The sequence below is a fragment of the Chlamydotis macqueenii genome, chromosome Z (genome assembly GCF_036417535.1).
Source record: "Chlamydotis macqueenii isolate bChlMac1 chromosome Z, bChlMac1.mat, whole genome shotgun sequence".
NCBI classification, from domain to species: domain Eukaryota; kingdom Metazoa; phylum Chordata; class Aves; order Otidiformes; family Otididae; genus Chlamydotis; species Chlamydotis macqueenii.
In genome coordinates this window covers 81,351,361-81,374,777 of record NC_141593.1, presented here as the reverse complement: position 1 = coordinate 81,374,777, position 23,417 = coordinate 81,351,361, and the positions used below count along the sequence as shown (strand labels likewise).

The following is a 23,417-nucleotide window of genomic DNA, read 5'->3' as shown; positions in this document are numbered from 1 at the left end:
AAAACCCACGGAGCAATTTGGTAAAGAATTACTCACTCCTCTCCCTCATCTCTAAGATGAAGAGTTGGATTAAGCCTTTAAGCACTGCAAAGGCAGTAAGCTAGTTATCTCTTAGGTGCTCTCTCATTATTAGGACAGCTTTGGATGTTATAAATATTTCGGCTTCTTTCCAGCAACAAAGAGATTCCAATCCACCTAGGCTTTTGTTCGAGCTCTGTTTAAACACGATGTATTAATAAACAATTACCTCTGTTTACAACAAGCTCCCATAAAATTCAGGAAAGCTTACATATGGAAAATGTATACAGGTGTAAATCTGTTATTCTTTGACTATACCCATCGAATTTTAGCCCATATAGAAAGAGTTATGGATTCCAAATTCTGTTTAATTATTATTACGATTACCGAAATGAAGCTCTAAGTTTAGGGCATGTCATTACTGTGTGATCTCCCTGATATGCTTGCATCCTGTCAGCAGTCATGGTTTTGAGAATTTCTTTCACAGCTTTCATCATGTATTTCCTAATCAACTACCACAATTCGTAATTTGAAGGCAGGAAAAGGTTTGCAAGTAGGAGAAAGTTTTTAAGAGACGAAATTAACAGGAATAAACTGTGGTTCAAAATCATAAAGACTTGTGTGTAACAAATGCTTGGACCCAGTAAAATAAAAAACTGTCACCTCTTCAAAAAAGCTTGAAGGAAAATATATCCCAGGAAAGTCACACTGTAGTTGGCATTTTCCTTAATTACAAACTTAACATTGCAATAATCTATTTACATCAGAGATTATTTTTAAGTTTTCATTGTGACTTTTCATGCTAACTGCATGTAAACAGATTAATAAGGTGCTACAAATTCTCTGGCAAGAAAAATCTTACCATTGTTCTGAACCAAGATCTTCAGCAAAAAGAAATTTAAATGCACTACAGTCTATCAACAGGTGGAAGACAATGCATGCAATGAGCATGACCTTAGACCACAAAAGAAAGATATTTTTCAAGACTTTAATGAATCTAGTTACTTGTAAAATACTTAAGTGCGATATGTTGTTAAGGAGTAGAAGAGTTACTTACTATTTTCTGAAGGGAAAGAGGTTCTGTAGAAATATTTATATTCCTCTGTAAACACATGTTCTTAAAAACTGCTTCTGCGACAAACATTTGAAGCCAGAGGGATGGTATGGAACAAATGAACATTTTTAATTCATATATTGAAAAATCTAGATAAAAGCAAAGGGATAAAAAAAAAAGAGCCTTAAAATGAGAATATACAAACCTGTACATTTAGAGTTACCTAGAAAACAGCACTTCTAGACCTTTTTCCTGCTGTTGCAGATTCGTAACTTATTCTCCATGAGAATTACTAAAAATACTCATATTAAAAAATATTTTATCCATCATCTGATAATAAGACAAGCTTCTAAGAGAATGGTCACGAGATTTTAAAAGGCAAAGCACCACTTTTTATGTGAAACTTTTGAAAAAATGCTCCAAATACAACTTTATAGAAGTTCCACCTTAATTTTGAGAATTTATCTGAGAAGTTATGCAAGTGATTATCTTTAAAACCCGTAAGTGACACAATCCAAACACAATTCAGGTAGAAGGTATAACACATGAACAAAGAAATCGGTAAGTAATTCAGGGTGACCTATAAATTCTACAAAAAGTGACTCTAAACAAATCTGAACCCTATTCAGATGTACCAAATATTTAATACTGTTTTAAAAAACGAACAGTGGCAGAAGAATATATAGATATATCTATTTCTGTCTCAATATATATCAGACATATGTCTGGTCTACCTTGTTTTTTTGAAAAGGAGACAGAACGTTTGATTTTTCTTAAGGTGGTATTTGTATTTGGATTCTAGCAAAATAACTTTAACAGCAACTGAAACAGGTGGAAAGTAAGGTCTGCCATGAGGAGGAGGAAAGTCTTTACTGTATTGAGGGAATATTCTGTTCTCCTGAGAAGTGCTCATACATTAAATGATCTGTAGATTCAATCAAAACAGAAAAAACAGCTTTTGAGAGTACAGACGTTTTCTCCTATAAGAGCAACCGAATTTAGGAGAACTCTGCAACGGTTTTTTTCAGCTTTAAGTGCTGTGGATTGAACCAAGTGGCAGTGACCACCAACAGGTCAATGAATCTTTACTCTTTATAACCAGAGTATGAATGTTGTTCTTGTGAATGATCTCAACAAAGGAAAGCACAGAAATTATAATTTTCCAATTGTGTAAAGCAAAGTACAAAAGTCTGATAGAAGTATATGTCCAAGATTCTCCCTGTTATTAAAACTAGAAAACGATTCAGAGAGGTGGCAATAGCAGTACACACTAAAAGTTCCATCAATTTAAATACAATGAAATGTCAACTGATTTGGCCTTTTAAGGTCCAAGGCAGGCTACAGCAGTTTTGACAATTTGCTTTCTGTAAGACTAGAGCATAACTATTTGTCTAGAGACTAAGATTTTAGTTTAATTTCTTCATGATAGTTCTTCTCAAGTGTCCAGGTAGGAGAAGGCAGCACACTTTAAATGAAGCCTACGTACAGCTATCTCTGGCGAAAATGGTGACTGAAACCAGGACATTCATACAGGTATAATGGCTGAGTTACAGTTTTCACACTATTTCTTAATTGAGGTGGGGGGTGGTGGGAAGCTTTGGTGGGAATTAAGTTTGAAAATGAAATTTCAAACATTCAGTAGTTTTCTTGAGATGATTTTTTTGGTCTTTTGAGTTCCTTGACCCCCAGCTGCTAAAAGGACAGACACCTCAACTGACACTCCATGTTAAATGGCAATGGCTCACTTGAGTTGTGACATTTTTATTTATCTAGCATATTCAGTGAAAAGGAACAATAGTGATTTAATGGGACTAGCTGGAATTCTCCCCCACCCCCAAATAAATTCCACTATGTCTGAGCATTTGGAGTGAGACACTCAAATGTTTCATTTGAAGTTCGTACAGGTCAAAGAGTTCGGCGCAGCTTTTGGACTTATGGCTGAAGCGTCTTTAGCAAACAAGATCAAGTTTGTGGAGGGAAAAATTCCATCCGAGAATTGGCCTGAGCTAAGGTGTCTCCAGTTGCCTCTCTGAAGTTATGGCTTATTATTCTATGCTTAAAGCTCTTCCTAAGGTGACAAGAGAGCTCCAAAGATTTCGTTTTTCTTCTTCACACTGTACAGTCTTACTTTTGCATTAACACCTATTGAGATTTATTTAGTGGGATTTTAATAGAAAAGCCTGTTCTGTTTGGTCTTTGACTGGGACAGACACATACACACAATAAAACACAGTTTCCTCCATATGTACACATCAAACCATAAGACTGCACAGCTGCAACAGAAGGTGAAATACAACTTGAAAGTAAACTGAGGATTTTAGTTAGGACTTTATTGTGTCTGATTAGAAGACTTTGAATTGCATTTCAAACACTCACCATCACATGAAATGGCAATGTGCTGTGCCAAATCATCAGCTATTTGAGGAAACACGTTTCTGTCCACAAGCAAACCTGAGATGATCCAATACTCTACTACAGTTCCAAGAATGGCATTTAATAGACCAGCTATTTCACATCTAAAAACCTAAATGGGAAAAAAAAAAAAAACAGTGCATGTAGACCTGTACTGTATAACAAATTCACACTGATAACGTATAGTAATAACAACACTAGGGAAGTCCTTTAGATAAAAGCCCACTGTGTTGCCACGTCACTTCTTCACTAGCTTTTTTTTTTTCTGCTCAAAAGCTAACTGTTACTGCCAGGTCAATAAAATTAATATGACAATTCCGAAACACATTATTCCTGTGTCCACACACACAACCATAGAACATAATTCAGTACTTGTAAGTTAGTTTTGAAAGTGCAAATTGGAAGAACACATACACCATCACAGGAACACATGAAACTGATTTGCCCAAAGACACCTACCTAAGTCTCTACTGCAGAATCACTACTGTTACACTAGAGCACCAGATGATCTAGTTCATTCTAATTAAAGAGACTGAGTACTTTAAAACACACAATTTTGGATAAGAGATAAATGGAACTGAATATATACTTACTTATTTGTCAGTTTGATATTTTAAGGAATTACTTAAAGGAAGCAAAACTCTTCTGTCTTTTGTTGTGCTCTCACACTACAGTCAATGGTTTGTCTGATACTCCTTTGAGAAAAAAGTATGTTCAAGCTTGGTTTAAAATAATTTAATAGGATTCCCTCAGAAGCTGGAAAGCACCAAAAACTGCAACAGTTTGAGCTTCATCAGTAAATCAGAGACACATATATAAGAGCAACAGAGACCAAGACACAGATGAGATATATTATAAAAAGACTTAAGAAGTAATTTGTCAAAAACCTACATAAACACTGTCCCTAGAGTTAACAGACCTACTTGTCATTCGAAAGAAAAGGAATAAACACAACTACAAATAAACATCGTGTGGGAAGGCAGTATAATCGCCATTACTGAAGGCTTTTAAGAACTGACCAGGGAAAATGTTAGGAATGTGATCTCTGCGATCACTTCCAGCCCTACTTCCTCTTACTCTGTTAAGCTCTACCTGATTTCGTTTGCCCTTTGCTTGACTGTGTCAAGATACAGTATCATAATACTGTATCATTGCAGACGAATTGTGGGATCTAATAATAAAAAAACTCTAACCACATTGTTCTGGCACGTCAACAACATGAACTAAAATTTAAATATTTTAAAAGCAACGTTACTCACTATCTTCTGAGGATTCAGGAACAGAAACTGAAGAATTTAAAAAATCTGAAATGTATTTAAATTTCCCCTAAGTATGCATACCTCTTTTATCGTTGGACTCCAAAGCAAAATACTAGGTGAATAATATAATTCCATTAATAGCTCTTTACAGGAAATAAATTACACAAATGCAGCAAATAAGCACAATTTTAACAGAGGTAAATGACAGGACATAGAGATGTAATCCAAGGTAGATAAAGATGCGAAGCACAAGTATGTACATCCTTTTTCTTGTTTCTAAATCACAAGCTTATATTACTTGTCCATTAAACGTTTTCAAGGATAGGGCGGTGAGCAAAAGCTGACCTCGAGGCAGCAGACTGAAATAATGACTGTTAATACTACAAGTATTAATAATATTTTGCAGTCAGACATATAGCTGCATACTAAACGTGGCTGGTACACTAGCTGCAACTACATCTGCTCTGCTAAGTATCTCTGCACACTGACAAAGACAAACCAGACACTGGCAACTGGTGTAGGCTTGGCTGACATTTTGGTTAAACAATGGTCGTCCAAACCAAGAGCTTCTCCTTAATATTTTGAAATAAATGGTTCAATACTACAAATGAGGGGGAAATGCTCTGATTTATTCAAAGTAACATCTGTTCTAAAAATACTTAAATATTCAAATCTTAAAAATATTTTCATTTTCAACCACAAAGCAATACAAACATAGTAATGAAAACCCATGCAATATTAAAAAGCAAAAAGAAGCAAGCATTTCCATTAAAAATTGGAATTCCTACTATGTATGGCAAAACATCATTGTGCACATAAATAACTTCTGCTATCAAACTCAACAGCCTAAATCTTAAAAATAAGTCTGTTCCACTGCTTTACAACTCTACTGCTGGTTTAAAGCTGCAGTTTTTCTGAAGTTTAGATTATATTTTTAATTACCAAACCAATGTAAAGAGAAAAATATCAGCAAATAAAAAAAAAAGTTTCAGCAATATTTTTAGAGTGCAAGAATAAAGTCTTAGAAAGCTAAGCGCTCTCCATACATTAGTGAAAAAGTAAATACACAGGAGCCACCTGATTTTTCTGTAACCGTAGAAAAGGAATATTCAGAATGCTGTATGGGAACTCTTATTCCTGGATACGAAATAAAAAGTTACCCATATAAATGACATGAATTGCTATTTTATTAACAAATGCAAGTTTGGATTAACTAAAAACAGAGTTAAATGAGAGGTTTTTGGTTACACTATCATTTAGACAATGGTGTCACTACTGGTCATTGGAACATGAGCACCAATTAACAAAATTGAGAACATTCAGAAACCACTTATTTTGGTTCTATCATTTGCTACTTCAATCTTTAATCAAACTTGAACCTGATTTAGTTTTAACAGTTTGGTTTTTTTATAAACTGGCAATCTGATTTTTGTAACTATATTATAAACTATCCAAGTCTCTTCCTCTTCCCCATAAATGATGTATTTCTAAAATTCCTAGAAATAATGTACTACTACAAAGCGTAGTATTTTAAATCACGCTGAAAAGATTTTTAATAGAACTGCAGTATTATTCTTCCTTATAAACCCAAGTGTACCACATCTGCCTGGGATGAAGTTAGTTTTCTTCATAGCAGCCTGTGCTGTGTTTTGAATTTGTGCTTCCAACAATGTTGACAACACAGAGCTGTTGCAGTTTTCTTTTTCCCACTCTGCCCCCCCAAGCAAGTGGGCTGGGGTGCACGAGGAGCTGGGAGGGGACACTGCTGGGACAGCTGACCCCAACTGACCAAAGGATTGTGCCATACCATTGTGCTCAGCAGTAAAAGCTGGGGAGAGGAGTAGGAAGGGGGATGTTCAGGGTTATGGCATTTGCCTTGCTGAGCGTCCTCGTTTGGGCAGGGATGGAGTTAATTTTCCTCTCAGTAGCTGGTGTGTTTTGGATTTGGGATGTGAAGAATGCTGATAAACACTCTGATGATATGAGTTGTTGTTAATGAGACCAAGGACACTGTCCGACTTTCCAGGTCTCACTAACGTGCAGGTGCAGGAAGCTGGGAGAAAGACAGACAGAATAATTGACCCAAACCAGCCAAAGAGTATTCCATGCCAGAAATGTCATGCTCAGTATATAAGTGGGGGTTGGCCTTCCTGGCATGCGCCCCTCTCTCTCGCTCGATGGCTCCCTCTCTCTCCTTTGCTTGCTGATCAGTTTCATTTCCATGATCCCTGCTGGGGGACTGTGTCAGTCACTGGGACATTGAGTGGTGAGAAATTGTGCATTGTTCATTTTGTATTTCTTAGTATCCTCATTTTCTGTTATTATTGTTTTATTATTTGATGTTATTATTTGATGGGTGGATTTGATGATCTTAGAGGTCTCTTCCAACCTGAAGTTTTCTTCTGCTATTTTAGTAAACTGTCTTCATCTCAGCCCACGAGTTTTCTTTTCTTCCCAATTTCTCTCCCCCAACCCGCTGTGGAGGGGGAGAGTGAGCAAGAAACTGCATGGTGACCAGGGCTAAGTGGACTCATATGTGTAACTTAAGTCTTTACAGCTCCTCATTCTTTCATTTTCTTTTTTTTTTTTTTATGATGTAGGTTTTTGTAGGCTTGAAAAGGGAAATATCTTCAGAGTATGTAAGCCAAGGACACTACTAACTCAGAATTTCAGCATGGATTTTCTCACTTAGAATACTGTAAGTGTTTCTGGATTCCTCTTTTTACACACATACGCACACACACACGCGTATATAAAAACTGTAATTTTGCAACAGATCAGCACTAGAAGAAAGGAAACATATACAGGTATTTTCTCTCCATGCTAGTGCTGATTTGTTGCAATCTCTTTGAATCACAAAAAAGATAATCTGATAGTCTTTCCTTTAATTTAGGTTTCTGACTGGCCTTACATTTTTCTTGCCAATGTGTTACCTCTTATGCAAACACCTTTTGAAAAACAAAACTGGTGACAATGACTCACACCCTTAAACTGAAGACGAAGGAGAATTTTGCGCCCAATATGCTATATTTAATGACACAGAAATACTGTAATGCATCTCTAAAATAATAAAAAAAGGAGAAAACACAGTTCTGCCTGGATAGCTGCGAAGGATCTCCTCCTTTAGCTTTCTGAATGACCTTTTCAACTATGCAATGGAATTTTAAATGGAGTCTCTGAATATCTGGAAAAAATCAGTAAATCAAGCTTTAGTACAACAAAATTGAGAGTGCAGAAAGGGATAATGACAAGTTTTGAATGTAAAAATACAGTATTTTGTTTTAGAGTTTTGCTAAAAAAAGGAAAGGGAAAGAAAATGCATTATATAAATCTGAAGTTGAAGAACAAGGCTGTAAGAAAGAACATACAAGACTAGAGATATTATGAGGCAACAAGCTGCTTTGTAAGGCCAGAATTCACATCTGTGGCGATACTGTACATTATAGCACGCAGGATCAAACTGGGAAAGCAATAGGCACCTGGGTTTTGTGCTGAAAGTACAATTGATATATATAAAAAACAGAATCTAAACAAAAAGTAGGTCTCTATGTTTTATGTTGTATTTTATTCTTTCTTTTAAGTTTATTTTTCATATATGTACTACATTCTGCCTACACAAGTGACTATTCTGCTTATGCAAAGAACAGTTCATGAAAAAGGTATGGCTTACAGTGCTGGAACTTGTCAAAAGAAGGCATAGTAGAAAAAAGAAAACTGTGCCCACACTTGAACTGCAGATTCAACACCAGGAAACATATGAAAGTAGTCTCATTTTCCAAAGAAACAGAATGGCCACTGACACCAACTGAATGCAAGCCTGCTTGGTGCTCAGTACCTTTGAAAAGGTAGGTTGTTTAAATACAAATATGGCTCTAGAAGCCCAATTTTAGGCACTTTTAAAATATCTTGACCAAGGATAAAAGGCAGTACTGTATCAGAATGTCTTGCTTTGATAGCCCCCAAAAAAGGTAGGTGGTCTGGCTAGGCAAGATGAGTGAAGCTCTCATTATGTTTAATCTTTCTGCTTTCTTAACATAATGAAGAACTACTAGGTATTATATTGAGAGACCTTTTTTCTCTGGAATACTTTATTTTCTATTGTTGTTCTGTTATTGTATTGAAAAAGTGAATGAAGTACCTATTTATTCTGTGCTTTCACAGTAATTTAAAAGGGAACGCAGAGGACAGCAGTAAGTTTATATTTTATGTGAGAATCTAGAAGTCAAAGATGTTTTACAAGGCCTGTACCTTCTGAAAAGAAACAGGTGGTATAGAGGACACTCAGTATCTTTCAGGTCAATGTCCTGCTGGTCAGCAGGTCACAGAACACAATTAAGTTGCCTTCAATTCCATTTTTATGAAAAGACCTAGGGAAATACCAAACTAAAGGGCTTGGGAAGAAAACTAGGGCATTTATTAAAATAAAATAATGCATATCTGTTGAAAACAGTAAAAAACTATTAGTTTTGTTAGCTTTCTCCTTCCGACATTTCCTGAATACAATCACTGTAAAATAAGATAATCACCTCTTTTGTTACACCTTATTGTCTGACAGGATGTGTTAAGCTGGTGTCCCTAATGACTACAGTAATACCTGCTGGTAAGGGCACGTTAACATTTGAACGTACCCAACAAGCTACTCATGGTCCGTTTCTTCTCTATAGATCAATATGAGAATCTTATGGATCAATTCATTTCCTTTAGTGGAGCAAAAACCAGCATGCTTCACAACAAAAGGTAGCTGTAACAAGCTGCTGTGATACTTACATATAATTCCTCACAAAGAAATGAACAAAGGAACACCTTAAAAAAAATACATGTTGGTCTTCATTATTTTAAAGTATAAAATTCATACTCACATCATTTTTTCTGTTCAGTTCTCTATAGGCAAGTATGACCCAATCTACTAGAATATTTATGTGTTTGGTAAAAAGCACTGAGGTGTCACTTCCCAGCCAAAAGGTCTTCAGAAGAATTGTCTGTGGCAAGACCTGCTGATGCTGTGAACTGGTCCCTTCAACCAAACTGTAAAAAAAGAAAGGGAAAAAACCTAAATCTTTATGCCACTTTGATTGCTATAGTTACCAGACAGAAACCTTGTCTTCTGCCAAAACACACAAAGGTTTGGCAATTTTCAAGTATGGAAAGATCAGACACAATTTCTGATGAATAATAACTAAAATAATGATGACTATTACAGTCAGACAGAAGGAAGTCTAATACTGTGCTAATATTACATAAAATAAAGGCTGACTTTACTATATAAGGGCAGAGCAAAACCAAGACTTTTTTAATACTTCATAAACTGTCTCCCTAGCAAAAGGTAACAGTTAATTGAATTTTTTTTAAAAATCAGTGTGTTCAAAATGCTACTTGTCTACATTAAAAAATAATACTGAAGCATTGCAAAGCAAAAAAAATATAAGTTTATGAGCAAAATGAAATGCCTACTGAAACTTATAATATAGTCAAATAACAAGCTGTGAAAAAAAGCCTTAAAATATGATTAGGAAAAAAAATCAATACAAATTATATAATCAAACTAAGAATTGGAAGATATAAAAGGAAATGCTAAATAACTGCATCTCTGTAGAACAGTATCTTCCTAGAGACATACAAAAATCAGGATACAACCCACTGTAGATACAGAAATATATATGAAATTGTAAAAAATAATAAGAAAGTATTATCCTATAAAACCCACCTTTTTGTCAGAAACTCTACTTCAGCTTTTACCAAATCAAAGAAAAACTTCAATAATGTTTTGTGAACTACCCTCTGTTCATCTCCTCTCCCTGAAACAGGGACTGCATGACAAATAGTTTTGCAATAAAGGCAAGATCTGAAAAATAAACATCAAAAATCCATTTGTATGACAGAAATCATAGTCTGATCTATTGGCAAAAGAGTCAGCTATGACTTTTGACAATTTTGACAAGGAAGTACCTTGCTCCCCAGCAACATTCATAATTCTAAAGCCTAACTTTGTGGTTTTAAAGTTATATTAAAAAAAAAAAAATTAACATGTTTGTGACTGCGTCATTGTGTTGTAGATTAAGATTTTGTATTGCAATGTAAAATAACTAACTTAACTGTAGTTCATTTTTCTGTCTCTACTTCCGGTACTGTACAATTACTGAATTTAACAGAAATTCTTAAAAATCCTTTAATTACAAGGTAGTCTTGTAACGTTTTACAGACATTGTAACATCCTACAGACTTCAGTTCAGGTAACAGTTCACATACACTGTTCGACAGGATTACAGTCTTTTTTGATAGAATTTTGAGTATTGGAAGGAACATGCACAAAAAAACCCACCAGATATACAACTGCTGAGCATTCATGTTCTGCCAGTAAGTACTAAAAGATAAAATACTTTATCTAAAAGACGTGTTCTCTTCCATTCCATATGACATGTTCCTAATAAAAAATATTAAACGTCCAATTACAGTGATTCAAGTACAGTGAATCAATGACCTTCAAGACTATAGACATGCTTACAATCATACACATTCATATATCTGTAATCATGGTTGTATCAAAGTACTTAAACGTTACTTAAGATTTTATGACAGTAGTCAGAAAAGCTGTAAAATATAGTATAGGTGTAAATTATAAAAAATTACTTCTCATGCTAAAGCCTAGACTAACTCCCCAAAGAGCTCCTATGGTCTGAGTCTTGTATTTGTAGATGTATAGGACATAATCAGACTTCCTGAAGAAGATAATAAAGTTTATGATTAAAATCAAAACACAACATGAAGTTTCACGTTTGGTAATACAAGACTGGAATTTGCTTTGTAACTGCAGATATGTATCTGTGTGTATACATATATACACATACACAGCAGAATGGCAGTGATGCACAGACTACTGTAATTTGTGGGAAGCTTAAAAAATAAAAGAAATAATTTTTACATAGAGAGGAGGACAAGAAAATGTACATTTTTTCCTTTCCAAAACCACCCCCCTGCTTGTGAGCAAAAGCTTAGTGAAAGATAAAGTGAAAGGTTCGAATCTCAGCTACAATTCTAGACCTTCACATACAATTAACTTGTTCTGGTGAAAATGTGACTTCAATACAATACAATTCCAACCCTTCTCCCCGCCCTCGAGTACAGAATAATGTAACAAGTATTGCATCCAACACCTCATTAAACTTTTTTACCTTACAAGCATCTCTATTAAGGACCATGTGCCTTTCTTACAGACAGGACATTGAAGAAGATCCAAGTAATATTTTAACATAGATGGGGACTTCCAAGGAGGATCATGTTGGAGAACAAGGTATAAAATGTGACGAAGTTTAGCATAAAATATTGCATCCATATTTCCCTGTAATAAAATGAGAAAATAATATTGGCTCCATAGTGGCCAAAGATCCATAATCATAAAGAGTTTACACATTTTCTTTATTCCTTACAATACCCAGTGACTAAATTTAATCAGTGTAGTAACATGCAATTTAATGCATAACTATAAGCAGTAAAATTCCAAGTTTACAAAAAAAGGGAAGGAAATAAGGAAAGCTTGCTCTAGTATGATATTCCAGCTGAATGTATTACTGTTCAGAATAAACCTTCACCTCAATTGAGCTCTCTATCTGTGGCCTACTTGGTTAAAAAAACAGTCACACAAGTGCTGTTTGTAAAAGCAACAAAAAAAAAAATTCTGGGCCAATTATTCCACAATACTTTAGAGCACTACATTCATACAGCTTGTAAATGAATAATATATTTTTTAAATTCTTAAGTATGAAATTCTTCCCTTTTTAGCACAAATACATTGATGAACACAAAGTAAAATAAAATAAATATTTACAAGGGCAAATAGATCACTAAAAACACTAAATACAATGTCAGAAGCAAAAATCATACTACTTTGGTTTCTTGATTTAATATTTATAATACTTTAGTCTTTATCTCTCACCAACAAGACATATTCTAGAAGAGAATGAAGAAGTTGCACGGGAGGTGTAGAGTACTTTTGACAAGCAGCAAGTTCTGTGATTACATCAGGAAATAAATACTCTTCCACTAATCCTTCAAGTATATGCCATGTGCCTCTGCGCAGGTCAGTATTTTTAACCTAGGAACGAGATATCTTTCTAAGTAAAAGAACAGCTTAATAAAAGAAAAAAACCTTACAAGAAGTAACAGGAAATTTCTAAATAAAATGTTGTTTAATATAATAAAAAGGGAGACAATTATAAATTAAACCAGAAATATTACTTATTGCCTGATCCAATAAGCTGCTGTCACCTAGAAAGGCCTTCACTCTCACTGAACAGGGCTTTCATTGAAAAGACAGTAGGTTTCAGAATGTACCTCTCTTAGAAGATCTGAATAGATCTACTCCTTTAAAAATGAAATTACAATTCACAAACTCAGTAACTTGTCTATAATTTATTCTGGAAAAGTACACAAAGGACTCTTAATATTTCCTAAAGTGCAGAGTACATCCCACAATATATGACTGGAGCAGTAAGATAATGAGTACTACTGAACAGCTAAAAAAATTAGAGAAAAGTGTAAAATCATGAAATACATCATTTACAAGTACACATTATAAAACCATAAACCATGTACCTCTCTTTATCTCCCTAGTTCTCCTATTCCCATGTAGCACGTCAGAGAAGCAGCTAATGCTACAGCTAGCACAGGTATTGATCCCAGTGGATTTCAAAGCTCTGAAGATCTTCTTAATGGCATGGGGCTTCCTTCTTATTCTCTGCCACTCATGACAGCAAAACACTTAACTTTGCAAGCTTTCAGAGGACCCAGAAGGATCTAATGTCTTTCATGAAATGCTGTGTCTGCCCTGCGATTTCCCTGTTACTGTCTGCACTCTCAGCTTTCCAAACCTTTATTTCCACATATTAATGATACAAAAGAGGAGCTATTGAAGATCTCGGCTACATTGCTGTTTACATCTTTCCTCTAGCCCAGGTTGAAGTCAAAGCTAAGCTGTACAAACCCATTGCACCCATACTCCTAATTGAAGCACAGCTTCCCTCTGCCTGATAACTTCTGTTCTGAAATCCAGCTGTTTTGGTTGACCACAGAGCCTGAGGCTCTGGTACAAAGAAACTGAGCTAGGGAGTCACAGCTGGCAGCAGCAGAGTCAGGAAGACCACTGATTGGACTGCTGGGATTTAAACACTTACAAAAATGTATTATTACTTTAGCCACCAACAACTTGTAAACTTCATGATCTCTACCAAAAAAACCTAGCTCCTAATGAACATTAGCCAAAACTACTCAAGACATCCTAAAAATTGTTCTTAAATTAGTTTAAAATTTAAATTAACACAGACTTTGAGTCCAATTGTGGTTTTTGAGGTTGACAGAGTAACACTGCTATTAGTGAGACAGTTTCAAAAAATGTTTCAGTAATAAACTAAAACCATTAGGAGCTCAGGTCAAATCTGAACTAACTTCTGAAATAAATTATAATCAGTTAAATCACAGCTGAAGTCTCAGTAAATGAGCTCCACATCTTAGCATTAGACATCTAGTTTCTCCGCAAATCTTTAATTTCCCAGATCCCTAATGTCTGCCATTGTTACATTAACAATAAATAAAGCTGCTCACCTAGGCAATTTTCTTTTAATCAAGTCTTTGTGTATCTGGCATTTGCAACTTACATTTATTTTAATTTTCTCATTCATACACGCACGATTACAATCTTCACATTATTTCCTTTGGAAATAATGGTTGCACTCATATTTTTGTAATGCTAATTATATGCAAACAGCACATCTAAAGAACAATCGTAAACTGTTTAATGGCAGCCAAAGAACAACTTCTATGTCTCCTGGATTTCAGATGTGTGATGATGACTCAGTATATTGTGCGTGTACCAGCATGATACTACTGGCCCTCATCGGGTGATCATACCAGCATTTGTCTTTTTATACTGTGACTGAAACTTGTATCTCATGAAAATTCCGATACTAGAAGAAACAGCAACATTGATGCATTATTTGGAAAGTACACTGAAACAAAGCGGTTTTGGGAGAGGGTGGGGCCTTTTGCGTTACATTCAGCATAACGAGGAAGTGGAGAACCAGTTTTCAGCTTATTTTAAGGGGTAAGGAAGGATGATAGAAAACTGAGGTGATTAACTTTTTCCAGTATCAGGAGACACCTATTGTAGAGGCTTAATATTCAACTGGCTGTACAAAGCCGCACTGTGTCACATTCTGGCTGACAATGAACTAGCAGTTTCTTATGAAGCACTGCTGTACAACCATTAAAAGTTTGAGCAGAAACAAATGAAAAATGAAGGTCCAGAGATACTAAGTTGTGTTTTACATAGCATAAAGCAGAAGAGAAGCTGACAAAAGAGAAATAAATATTTTAAGGAAGATGACAGGTAATACAACACCTAGCTAAGTTAAGCCTTCCTAGCAGATGCAAACTGAGATGACTGAATATAGTAGGTAGTTCTAATCTGTTGGTTTAGTTCATAGGTTTCATTTGACTTCACTAGTATTATTGGAAATGTTTATTGAAATGGTTTTCAAAAGCTATAAATATACTACTTATAAAAGTCCCATATAAAATACAAAGGCTAGCAACGCATATTCCTCAAAGCAATAAAAGACTGGCAGGTCATGCATAACAAAAGTATTAGAATTAGGCTTAAAATCTCCAAACAAAAAATTATATTCTTATTAAGAGTACAGCATAACAATTTCTTAATGTGTTAAGAAAGCTAAAGTTTTTTTCCCCATAAACTCAAGAAACTAAACTTTAACATTAAATTTCAATGCAAATCCTTTCAGTAACGGAAAAGCACACAGCATTTTGCCCAGTAATGGTATCGTTGGACAATGACAAGAAGTATTTTAGTGCTCATGTTTTAAAAATATTTTTATCCTCCCTTTCTCATTGTGTCAATACAAAGAAATCAGATAAAAAGAGATTTCTGTGAAGCCTGAGAACTCATTTTGTCAGACTGAGATCTCATTTGACGTATCAAGTAACTGTTTATGTAGTATGGCTAATGAAGATACCAAGTTTTCAGCTACCAACAAACACAGGAAGGTAACAGATATTCTTTAAGTGTTTCTCATTTTAACCTTCAAATAACAGAAGCTACCATATAAATTAGAGTAGTTGTAGCTACGATGTATAATGTTTTTTAAGTAATAAGAGGTAATGCTTCAACATTATTTGAAGTTTTATTCTTAGTATTATAGATAGAAAAGAGAAAATTTTGAAAGTATTTATTTACTTAAGATATAACAAAGATTTAATAAAACCTGTTGCTGACTTGTACCTGATTTGCAGCATATATTTGCTTAATGGGAAGAAAAAAAGAGAGAAATTAACTGAATAGTACAAGAAAAGAAATAATTTCAAAGTAATTATAGAAACAGGACTGGAAAACATAACGCATTCTATGTGCAAACTGTGCTTCAGTACACTCTGAAACCTGCATGATGATATTTAAGGTTATGCTGTAAGAACAGCTACTCTTTCTTTCCACATGAGACAACCTTTAGCTGAAGTCCACCCCTACTAGCAAAAACACAAGCACTGCAAAAATTTGTGTATACTTTCTCTTTATTGCTACTGCGTAAACACAGTGCTTGAATAATTTAAGATGCTCTAAATCACATTAGGGTATCTTTGCTTCTTTTCTTCTAACATTAACAGGTAAAGTTCTCTTAACCAGCAGGATTAAAGAGTTTCTTTGTACTAAAGGGAACAGTACTAAAAGCATTTTAGGAACAAAGTTCAACAGTATTCCAGTGGTGCCCTCTATCTCTTCAATTATTTTATTAGAGTTTGGATAACACAAATATTTAAAAGTGTTTCCTCAATAGCTAATTTCACAATGACAGTATATTTGCCTAACTTCATAATATAATTCCATATATGCAGCATGCGCTCACTGTGAGAATCCTTACCTCTGGATTGCATTTATTCAGCTCGTCTTTTTGAGCAAGCTTGTGCTTAACGGCCTGTAAAACAGGATAGAGTCAACCTGCACACTGGATACCAAAAAACATATTAAATAAATACTGTATGAACCCCTCAAAATGGCAACTTCCATTAAACACAGTTCAAGCAAAACATTCAACACAGCAATCTATTTATCTTTTTAATATTTGGATAGCAAAATTAGGAAATAAAGGATTAGGAACCTAAAAGGAAAATAATATGGGCCATTTTTCTCCCCATATTTCCCGTTATTCTCTGCTAAGAAGCAATGCTTACTAGATTTGGTCCACTTAACCACATTAGAAAATATTAAGTCTTTTCAGTTTTTCTATGGGAAAATGCAAACTCTGGATTCCTCTTGCAAGTTACCTGTAATGAAAAACACTACAGAAGGTGCAAAAATGTATTACTATTATTGCTATATTTAGTTACAGCCTAGTGCTACCTTTTGGTAACCTGACATGTTACCAAAAAAGTCTTTTAGACTTTCAGTCTTTTAGAGATTGCCTTTAGGATTATGAATACTCCACCTGCACATAACTACATAATAGTTTGAAGGAGACATAATCTGATAAGAAGTGCACTTGTTGTGTGTAGTATACATGAAAAGTCAAAGACATTTATTTTTTAAAGGTCTGGAGGGTATAGTCTTGACAAAATCTCACTGATAAAAGATGTAGGATTTGAAGCTGTATAGATTTAAGGAGCATGAGTCTCCTATTTGTCAATCTGTGTTTAAACACTGTGTACATCGAAGACTTAAAAATTCAAATTGTTTTGCTGCGAAGAACTTACATTAATGTACTTAGAGGACCTGATTTTGCAGTTACAAAATCATACAGTGTTTCATGTAGGCAAGCTCCTACAAAAATATTTACACACCATCATTTGCATCACTGTAACTTACAGAGATAATATATGCTAACTCTGAAATTAAGTGTTTTTTCTGGACATGAAACAATGTTTTTAATTACTAATGCAGCATGTTTATCAGGATTAGATATGTGACAACATTAAAATAAAGGAGTGCATTTAACTCTGTTTCTTACTTGTAATAAAAAACATTTGTATGAATCAACAAAATATTTGCTGTAGGATATGGTTAGTTTAAAAAAATACATTAATGTAATTCAGCTAGATAACAGGAAAGTCATAGAAAGACCGTAATTCAATGATACTTTGTTGAACAATATTAGCTACTACTTATCTCTCATATTACAAAAAGATTTCAAGTAGTCCACCATGTCTTCTATACACCCATGCCGACCAATTACCACTACTAAATTATATTTTAGCTAATGGTAGACGGAATAAACATGGAGTTATTAAACACTGCGGGTTAAAAGGCATTATTGCTATTTCAGAAGATGTTAAAATATCTACTTTATTAGCTCAGTACCATAATGAATGATCAATTTAATAATAAACATTCTACATTTTATGGTAACAAAACATTAACTGATTGTTACTTACTGCAGCAAAATATATATGTTTTATAACAGCACTTTTCATTTCAGCAAGCTGCATTTTAGACGTGATTTGGTCTGTTTCTTGTGCAGCCAGGGAACAGTCCATTTGGATATCTTCAGTTTTTTGCATTTCATTCTGTGCAGAGAAAAAAAATACCACTTATTTTAGCCTCAGAGCTAATGTTCTAAAACAGCTTTGATGTGCTAAGTCCTTTTACATATTCTATTGTAAACCCTCGTGTGCTTTTGCATGCTTATGTACTTGTTTTGTTCAAGGGTCTACATAGTGGACTGGAAACAAACCACTGATGCTGTAGGAAGCTACAGCACAGGAATTATCAATGTAAGCTTCCCCATAATTATTTTTCCTAACTGACTTTAACTATGATGCAATCCCTGTGGCTGAAACAAGAGCTATGTTTCCATAGAAGTCCCCTTTTTTTTTTTTTGGTATTTATTCTCTAAGTCCACCTATCGTTTCCAGCTATTTCTTCAGCACAGGAAATGAGGAAGTATTCCTCAAACTGGTTTCAAACTCATTCTGAAATGACTCAGCAAAGTCACAAGATATTTTTTGTTAGTAAAAAATAACTAAAAAAAAAAAATTTTACAGTTATTTCAGCATATAAGAACAACACATTTCAGTAAGACACACAAAGAAGACAACACTGTCTTTGTTTTAGGCAAATACACATAAAACTACAAAACCAGCCTCCTCTTGCAGTGTAATGAGTTAAGAATGTAGATACAGGTGAAGTGTTCCTCTTGGTCGCAGTACGGACAACCATTTTTTATTTGGAGCAGGAATGGAAGGCTTGGGGTAGCTTTCCTTCCAATTAAAACACCTAACTGATGGATGAATCAAATATAGGAAATACGGGAAGTAATAGCAGGCAAAAAAACACACTAGTGCATGCAATGATAAGATGCAAGCCATGAATAGTTCATACTTCCAAGTTTCAAGATAAGTTTCAAACACTGCACACATTCTGTTCTGTTTTCAGATTTTCCCTTAAATGTATAATTCAAACCAAAAGTATTTGGCATATGCATAACTACATTTCTAAAGATACTCAGTTTGTTGCACATTACAGAAGTGTTAAGTACTTTTGGTAACTTGAAAAGAGCTCCAAATAGCTTTGATGAGCCAGAGATAACTGAACTCTGATGCATTAACTAGTCTTTACTTCTTGTGGCACCTTCTGCACATTATTTTCAACATGCTTATAAAAATACTTATATTCAATTTATAGTACCACCTTGGTAAAATTCTATGATTTCCAGCTTGCATCCAATAAAGCATTTAAAGTTTGTTTAAATTTAAGAGTAGCTCCCTAAAATCATGCATGTGCTTTAATGCCTTGAACCAATAAATCTGACACCTTGTAGGATCAAATCATTAATGACAATCCCACAGAGTATTTTAACATGAGAGTTATGAGGTTTAGATTATAAGAACAAATACTGAAATACAAAGATGAAGCTAAGAGTTGCTTCAAAAAAATCACAGCAAGAATAGTCTAAGCATTACTGCAGTTGCCCTGGAAAAAAACAATAGAATACTGTTTTGCTGAATTTAGCATCTGGACAGATATGTGCCTGTTTATGTTTGCTAGAAGCAGCAGATAGGAGGACTACAAATTTACAAAGTCATAATGTTTCAGTGGATTATGTGCCAATTCTGGGAGAAAAAAGAGCATGTCCATAACATTCTTTGATAAAGCCTAATACATTTGGACAAGTTTTGTGATTTGATCGCCTATGTTTTGTTCTTTCCCTTTCAAGAGACAAGGAGTCTTCACAGTTTTCTGAGTTCTTTAGATGCACTTAAATAGAAAGTTAATGCTCTCTTAGCCTTTGAGGTGAGTTACTTTCATGAAATCTAAAACTAAAGATATGTGCAAGTTAACAGAACAGTTAAGCTGGAAACCTGTTATCACACCTGGGAGGAATTCAGGGTGCATATATTCTCATAGAGATCAATAGAAGGTGAAGTAGCCATAAAAACTTGACTTTCGTTCCTCCATTAAATGTAAATGTCTATCTTAGCTGAAAGGTGTAATAGAGAACAGTTTCCCTCAACCAGTTTCATTAACAGAGTAAGCACTAGACTGAGATTCCATGTTGATTTGTGTTTTATTCAGGGTGTAAATATTAAGACCTCTCAACCTTCTTCTCACCCTTTTGTAACAGCTTTACTGCTCACTAAAACAGGAAGAGCAAAGTATATGCTTTTATCTCAACAATCCAAAGGATTTTCAAATGAAGTAGGTGATTCCCAGTAACAAACACAGTTTTAGCTCCTACTTGCTCACAAAGGTAGTATTTTCAATTAGCAGTTGACTAAGATCACAGTCAGATGAACTACCAGACTGTGAGTCTTCTGAGCCCTTTGAGTAGTTTCAGGTCAAAATGCTAAGAAGTTCTGGACAGTGCATCTGAGTCAATGGTGAATAGCGCATCTAGTAAGCAAAAAACCTATAAAATACGAGGCATCTCTTTCTCAGGGAAGAGTAAGAAAAAATTCTAGTTCTAGTGAATTCTGCACATACAAAAAAATTCACTGAACAGTGACGCATCCCCTCATAGTTCAGATGGAAAGATGAAAGAGAAATAAGCTGCTTTTCTTGCTTTGCCTTATCTTTTGCATCACTGTAAATTTAACTCCTGATCCAATTTTGGAGCTGAATGGTAAATCTAATACTCTGAACCATTTGATATTGCACTAGATGCTTCATCCGGCTTAGCTATTCCAATGAAAAACTCCGTCTTTTGGGAATTATGACTTTTAGCATGGCTTCTCTCTTCAGATAAGGCCCATCCAGGTGCCCATGTCTTAGTGGATGTGCACTGATGTACTGTCTCATGTTCTAGCTCAGTTAGTAGAAGAAAGCTATTACAGGGACTTTGGAGAATCGTCTTCCACCAAGAAACAGAGAGCTTGCATTCTCAATAATTCACACTTCTGACTAAAAGAGAAAGAAGTGTTGGCATGAATGGCGACAGGTTTTCTAATACGGAAAGAGATAAAGTTGAATCTAGTCTTTGCACGTGTAAGCACCACGCGATTTGAGTTGTAAGGACTCTAACATTTTCTGAAACACTGACAATTATGCCCCTTCTGACTCAATGGATGACAGGTCTGCACATGAAGAAGCATTATGGTATATAAACTGTTACATGAGACATTCTTAATAAGCCCTCTTGGTATGCTAATCTGTACTCATAGGGTTGCTGGTTGTTTATAAAATCCTTTAGTTTAAATTCATTTTATTTAATTTTGTCTACAAGTATGGAATGATCTTTCTACAGTAATGGAGAGTTAAAGGTACCCTCAGATAGCAGAACTATTTTAGGAAACTGTAATTCTTGCAGCATCAGGCTCAGTGCAGTGATTGAAAAGGGAATACAGGCAACTAGCTTCCATTAGATTTCGAGCACAAAAACAGTCTGAGTGAATTTCCTCTGCCTAGTATACAACCCCCTTACAAAATTCACATTGCAACCATCAGTTCTTCACAGTCATGAAGGACAACTAGCAAACTGACTGTGAGTTAAGAAACTGAATTTTAACATAAGAATCTACAGACTACTTTACCATAGTCTATCTATAATTATATGAAAAAAAAGGTAGAATGATTTAGGTCAGTTGACAAAAGAAGTTATTACATTGATCTTGAAGCATGAAGATATTAGAATACAGCTTAATGGTGTGTGCTGAACTTAGTAAAAAAATATATATATTCACGTACATGCATTCAAAATCCTTACCAAATAAAGAAAACACAAAAGAAAAATAATATTTTTTTCTCGATGTTTTGTGAATAACAGTTTAGTTGATGGTCACCTACATTGGAACTTCCTCCTAGGAAGTCTTAACTAATTTTTCCAGTAATAGTAACACAAAGCAGCAGCCAAGGAAGAGCACAAAGAGGAAGAATAGATAATGTATGCTTCCTTGGTGTTACTTCTTCTGGTTTGAAACAAAACATTGCTTTTGGAAAGCCAATTTTTCTATTACAGAATCGCAGAATGGTTAAAGTCGGAAGGGATCTCTGGAAGACATTTGGTCCAAACCCCCAGCCCATAGAAGGTCACCTAGAGCCTGTTGCCCAGCATCATGTCCAGATATCTCCAAGGATGGAGACCCCAGAGCCTCTTTGGGCAAACTGTTCCAGTGGTCCATCACCCTCACAGTAAAAAAATGTAAAAGCGCTTCCTGACTTTCAGACAGAAACTCCTGTGCTTCACCTAAAACAACCCGGCTTTGTCTTCTTTGCATCCTCCCTTCAGGTATTTATATACATTCTTGAGCCTTCTCTCAGATAAACAGTCCCAGAATCAGAAAGTTGTACTACCTTTAATTGAATTACAACACATTCAGGCTGATCACATTCCCCTCTGTTATTAACACTGGATTATTTACAGAAATCAGTAAACCAGACATGAATTGCTAACAATGACAAACTGATTTAACATATGTTTTTTAGTTTACTTACCTCAAAAAGGTAATCTCCTAGATATTGCAGAGGGTAGTAACGCGCTTCAGAGAGACGTTTTTTGTTTTGCATACAAAAAGTATTGTCATTGATGAATATGTGAGTTATTTTGTGCTCTGGATTTTGAGAAGAACATATGGTTGCCTTTCCAGCTTGAAGAATTCTAAACAAACACATTTGGAAAGATGTATTTACTGCATTATATTAATACTGCCTAAAGCTACATTACCATTCACAAACTACAAGCATGCAAGTGCAAGAGAATAAAGGTTCTAGATGTACGACACTGCCCAGCCTTCATTAGGAGGATAAAAGGAGGCTTAACAGCCTTCAGAAAAGGAAAGAACCCACTTAACAAGACATTGTTCTCTTCACAATTTAACACTATTAAACAAAATCATTGTACATCTCCTACACAGCTGATAGAAAGCTTTACCTATGCACTTTTTCAAAGATCAAATTTGGTGACAGTAGCTATAATTTATTGCATTATGTCCCACACAATGATGATGGTCTTTCAATTAAGTTTCACTATAAATTAAGTGGTTTACCAAAAATGGAACACTGCTTTTCTGAACTGTAACATGATATTTTCATAATGCAAATACACTTTTTGACTTTATTCTGAAGTAATTTACAGCATTTGGTGCTGTCCAATATCATATACAGAAAACATAATTGTTTATCTTTGGGAAATTATTACATGTAAGAGTTTTCCCAGGGACAATTTCCAGAGTTGTACTGCTGCAAC

The 23,417-nt window shown here is 34.9% G+C and overlaps 1 protein-coding gene across 3 annotated transcripts in view; it reads right to left on the bottom strand.

Annotated features, from left to right (window-relative positions):
• SLF1 (SMC5/6 complex localization factor 1) overlaps positions 1-23,417 on the bottom strand; it is a 37,151-nt gene that overhangs the window by 9,629 nt on the left and 4,105 nt on the right. For all 3 annotated transcript variants that reach the window (XM_086770468.1, XM_086770470.1, XM_086770469.1), the window contains 9 exons: positions 22,667-22,829; positions 18,172-18,303; positions 16,665-16,718; positions 12,674-12,832; positions 11,913-12,079; positions 10,448-10,585; positions 9,603-9,768; positions 3,449-3,596; positions 1,076-1,221 (listed from right to left, as the gene is read on the bottom strand). In XM_086770468.1, coding sequence (XP_086626594.1) covers positions 1,076-1,221; positions 3,449-3,596; positions 9,603-9,768; positions 10,448-10,585; positions 11,913-12,079; positions 12,674-12,832; positions 16,665-16,718; positions 18,172-18,303; positions 22,667-22,829 — 1,273 coding nt within the window. The remainder of the gene's footprint in view (positions 1-1,075; positions 1,222-3,448; positions 3,597-9,602; positions 9,769-10,447; positions 10,586-11,912; positions 12,080-12,673; positions 12,833-16,664; positions 16,719-18,171; positions 18,304-22,666; positions 22,830-23,417) is intronic.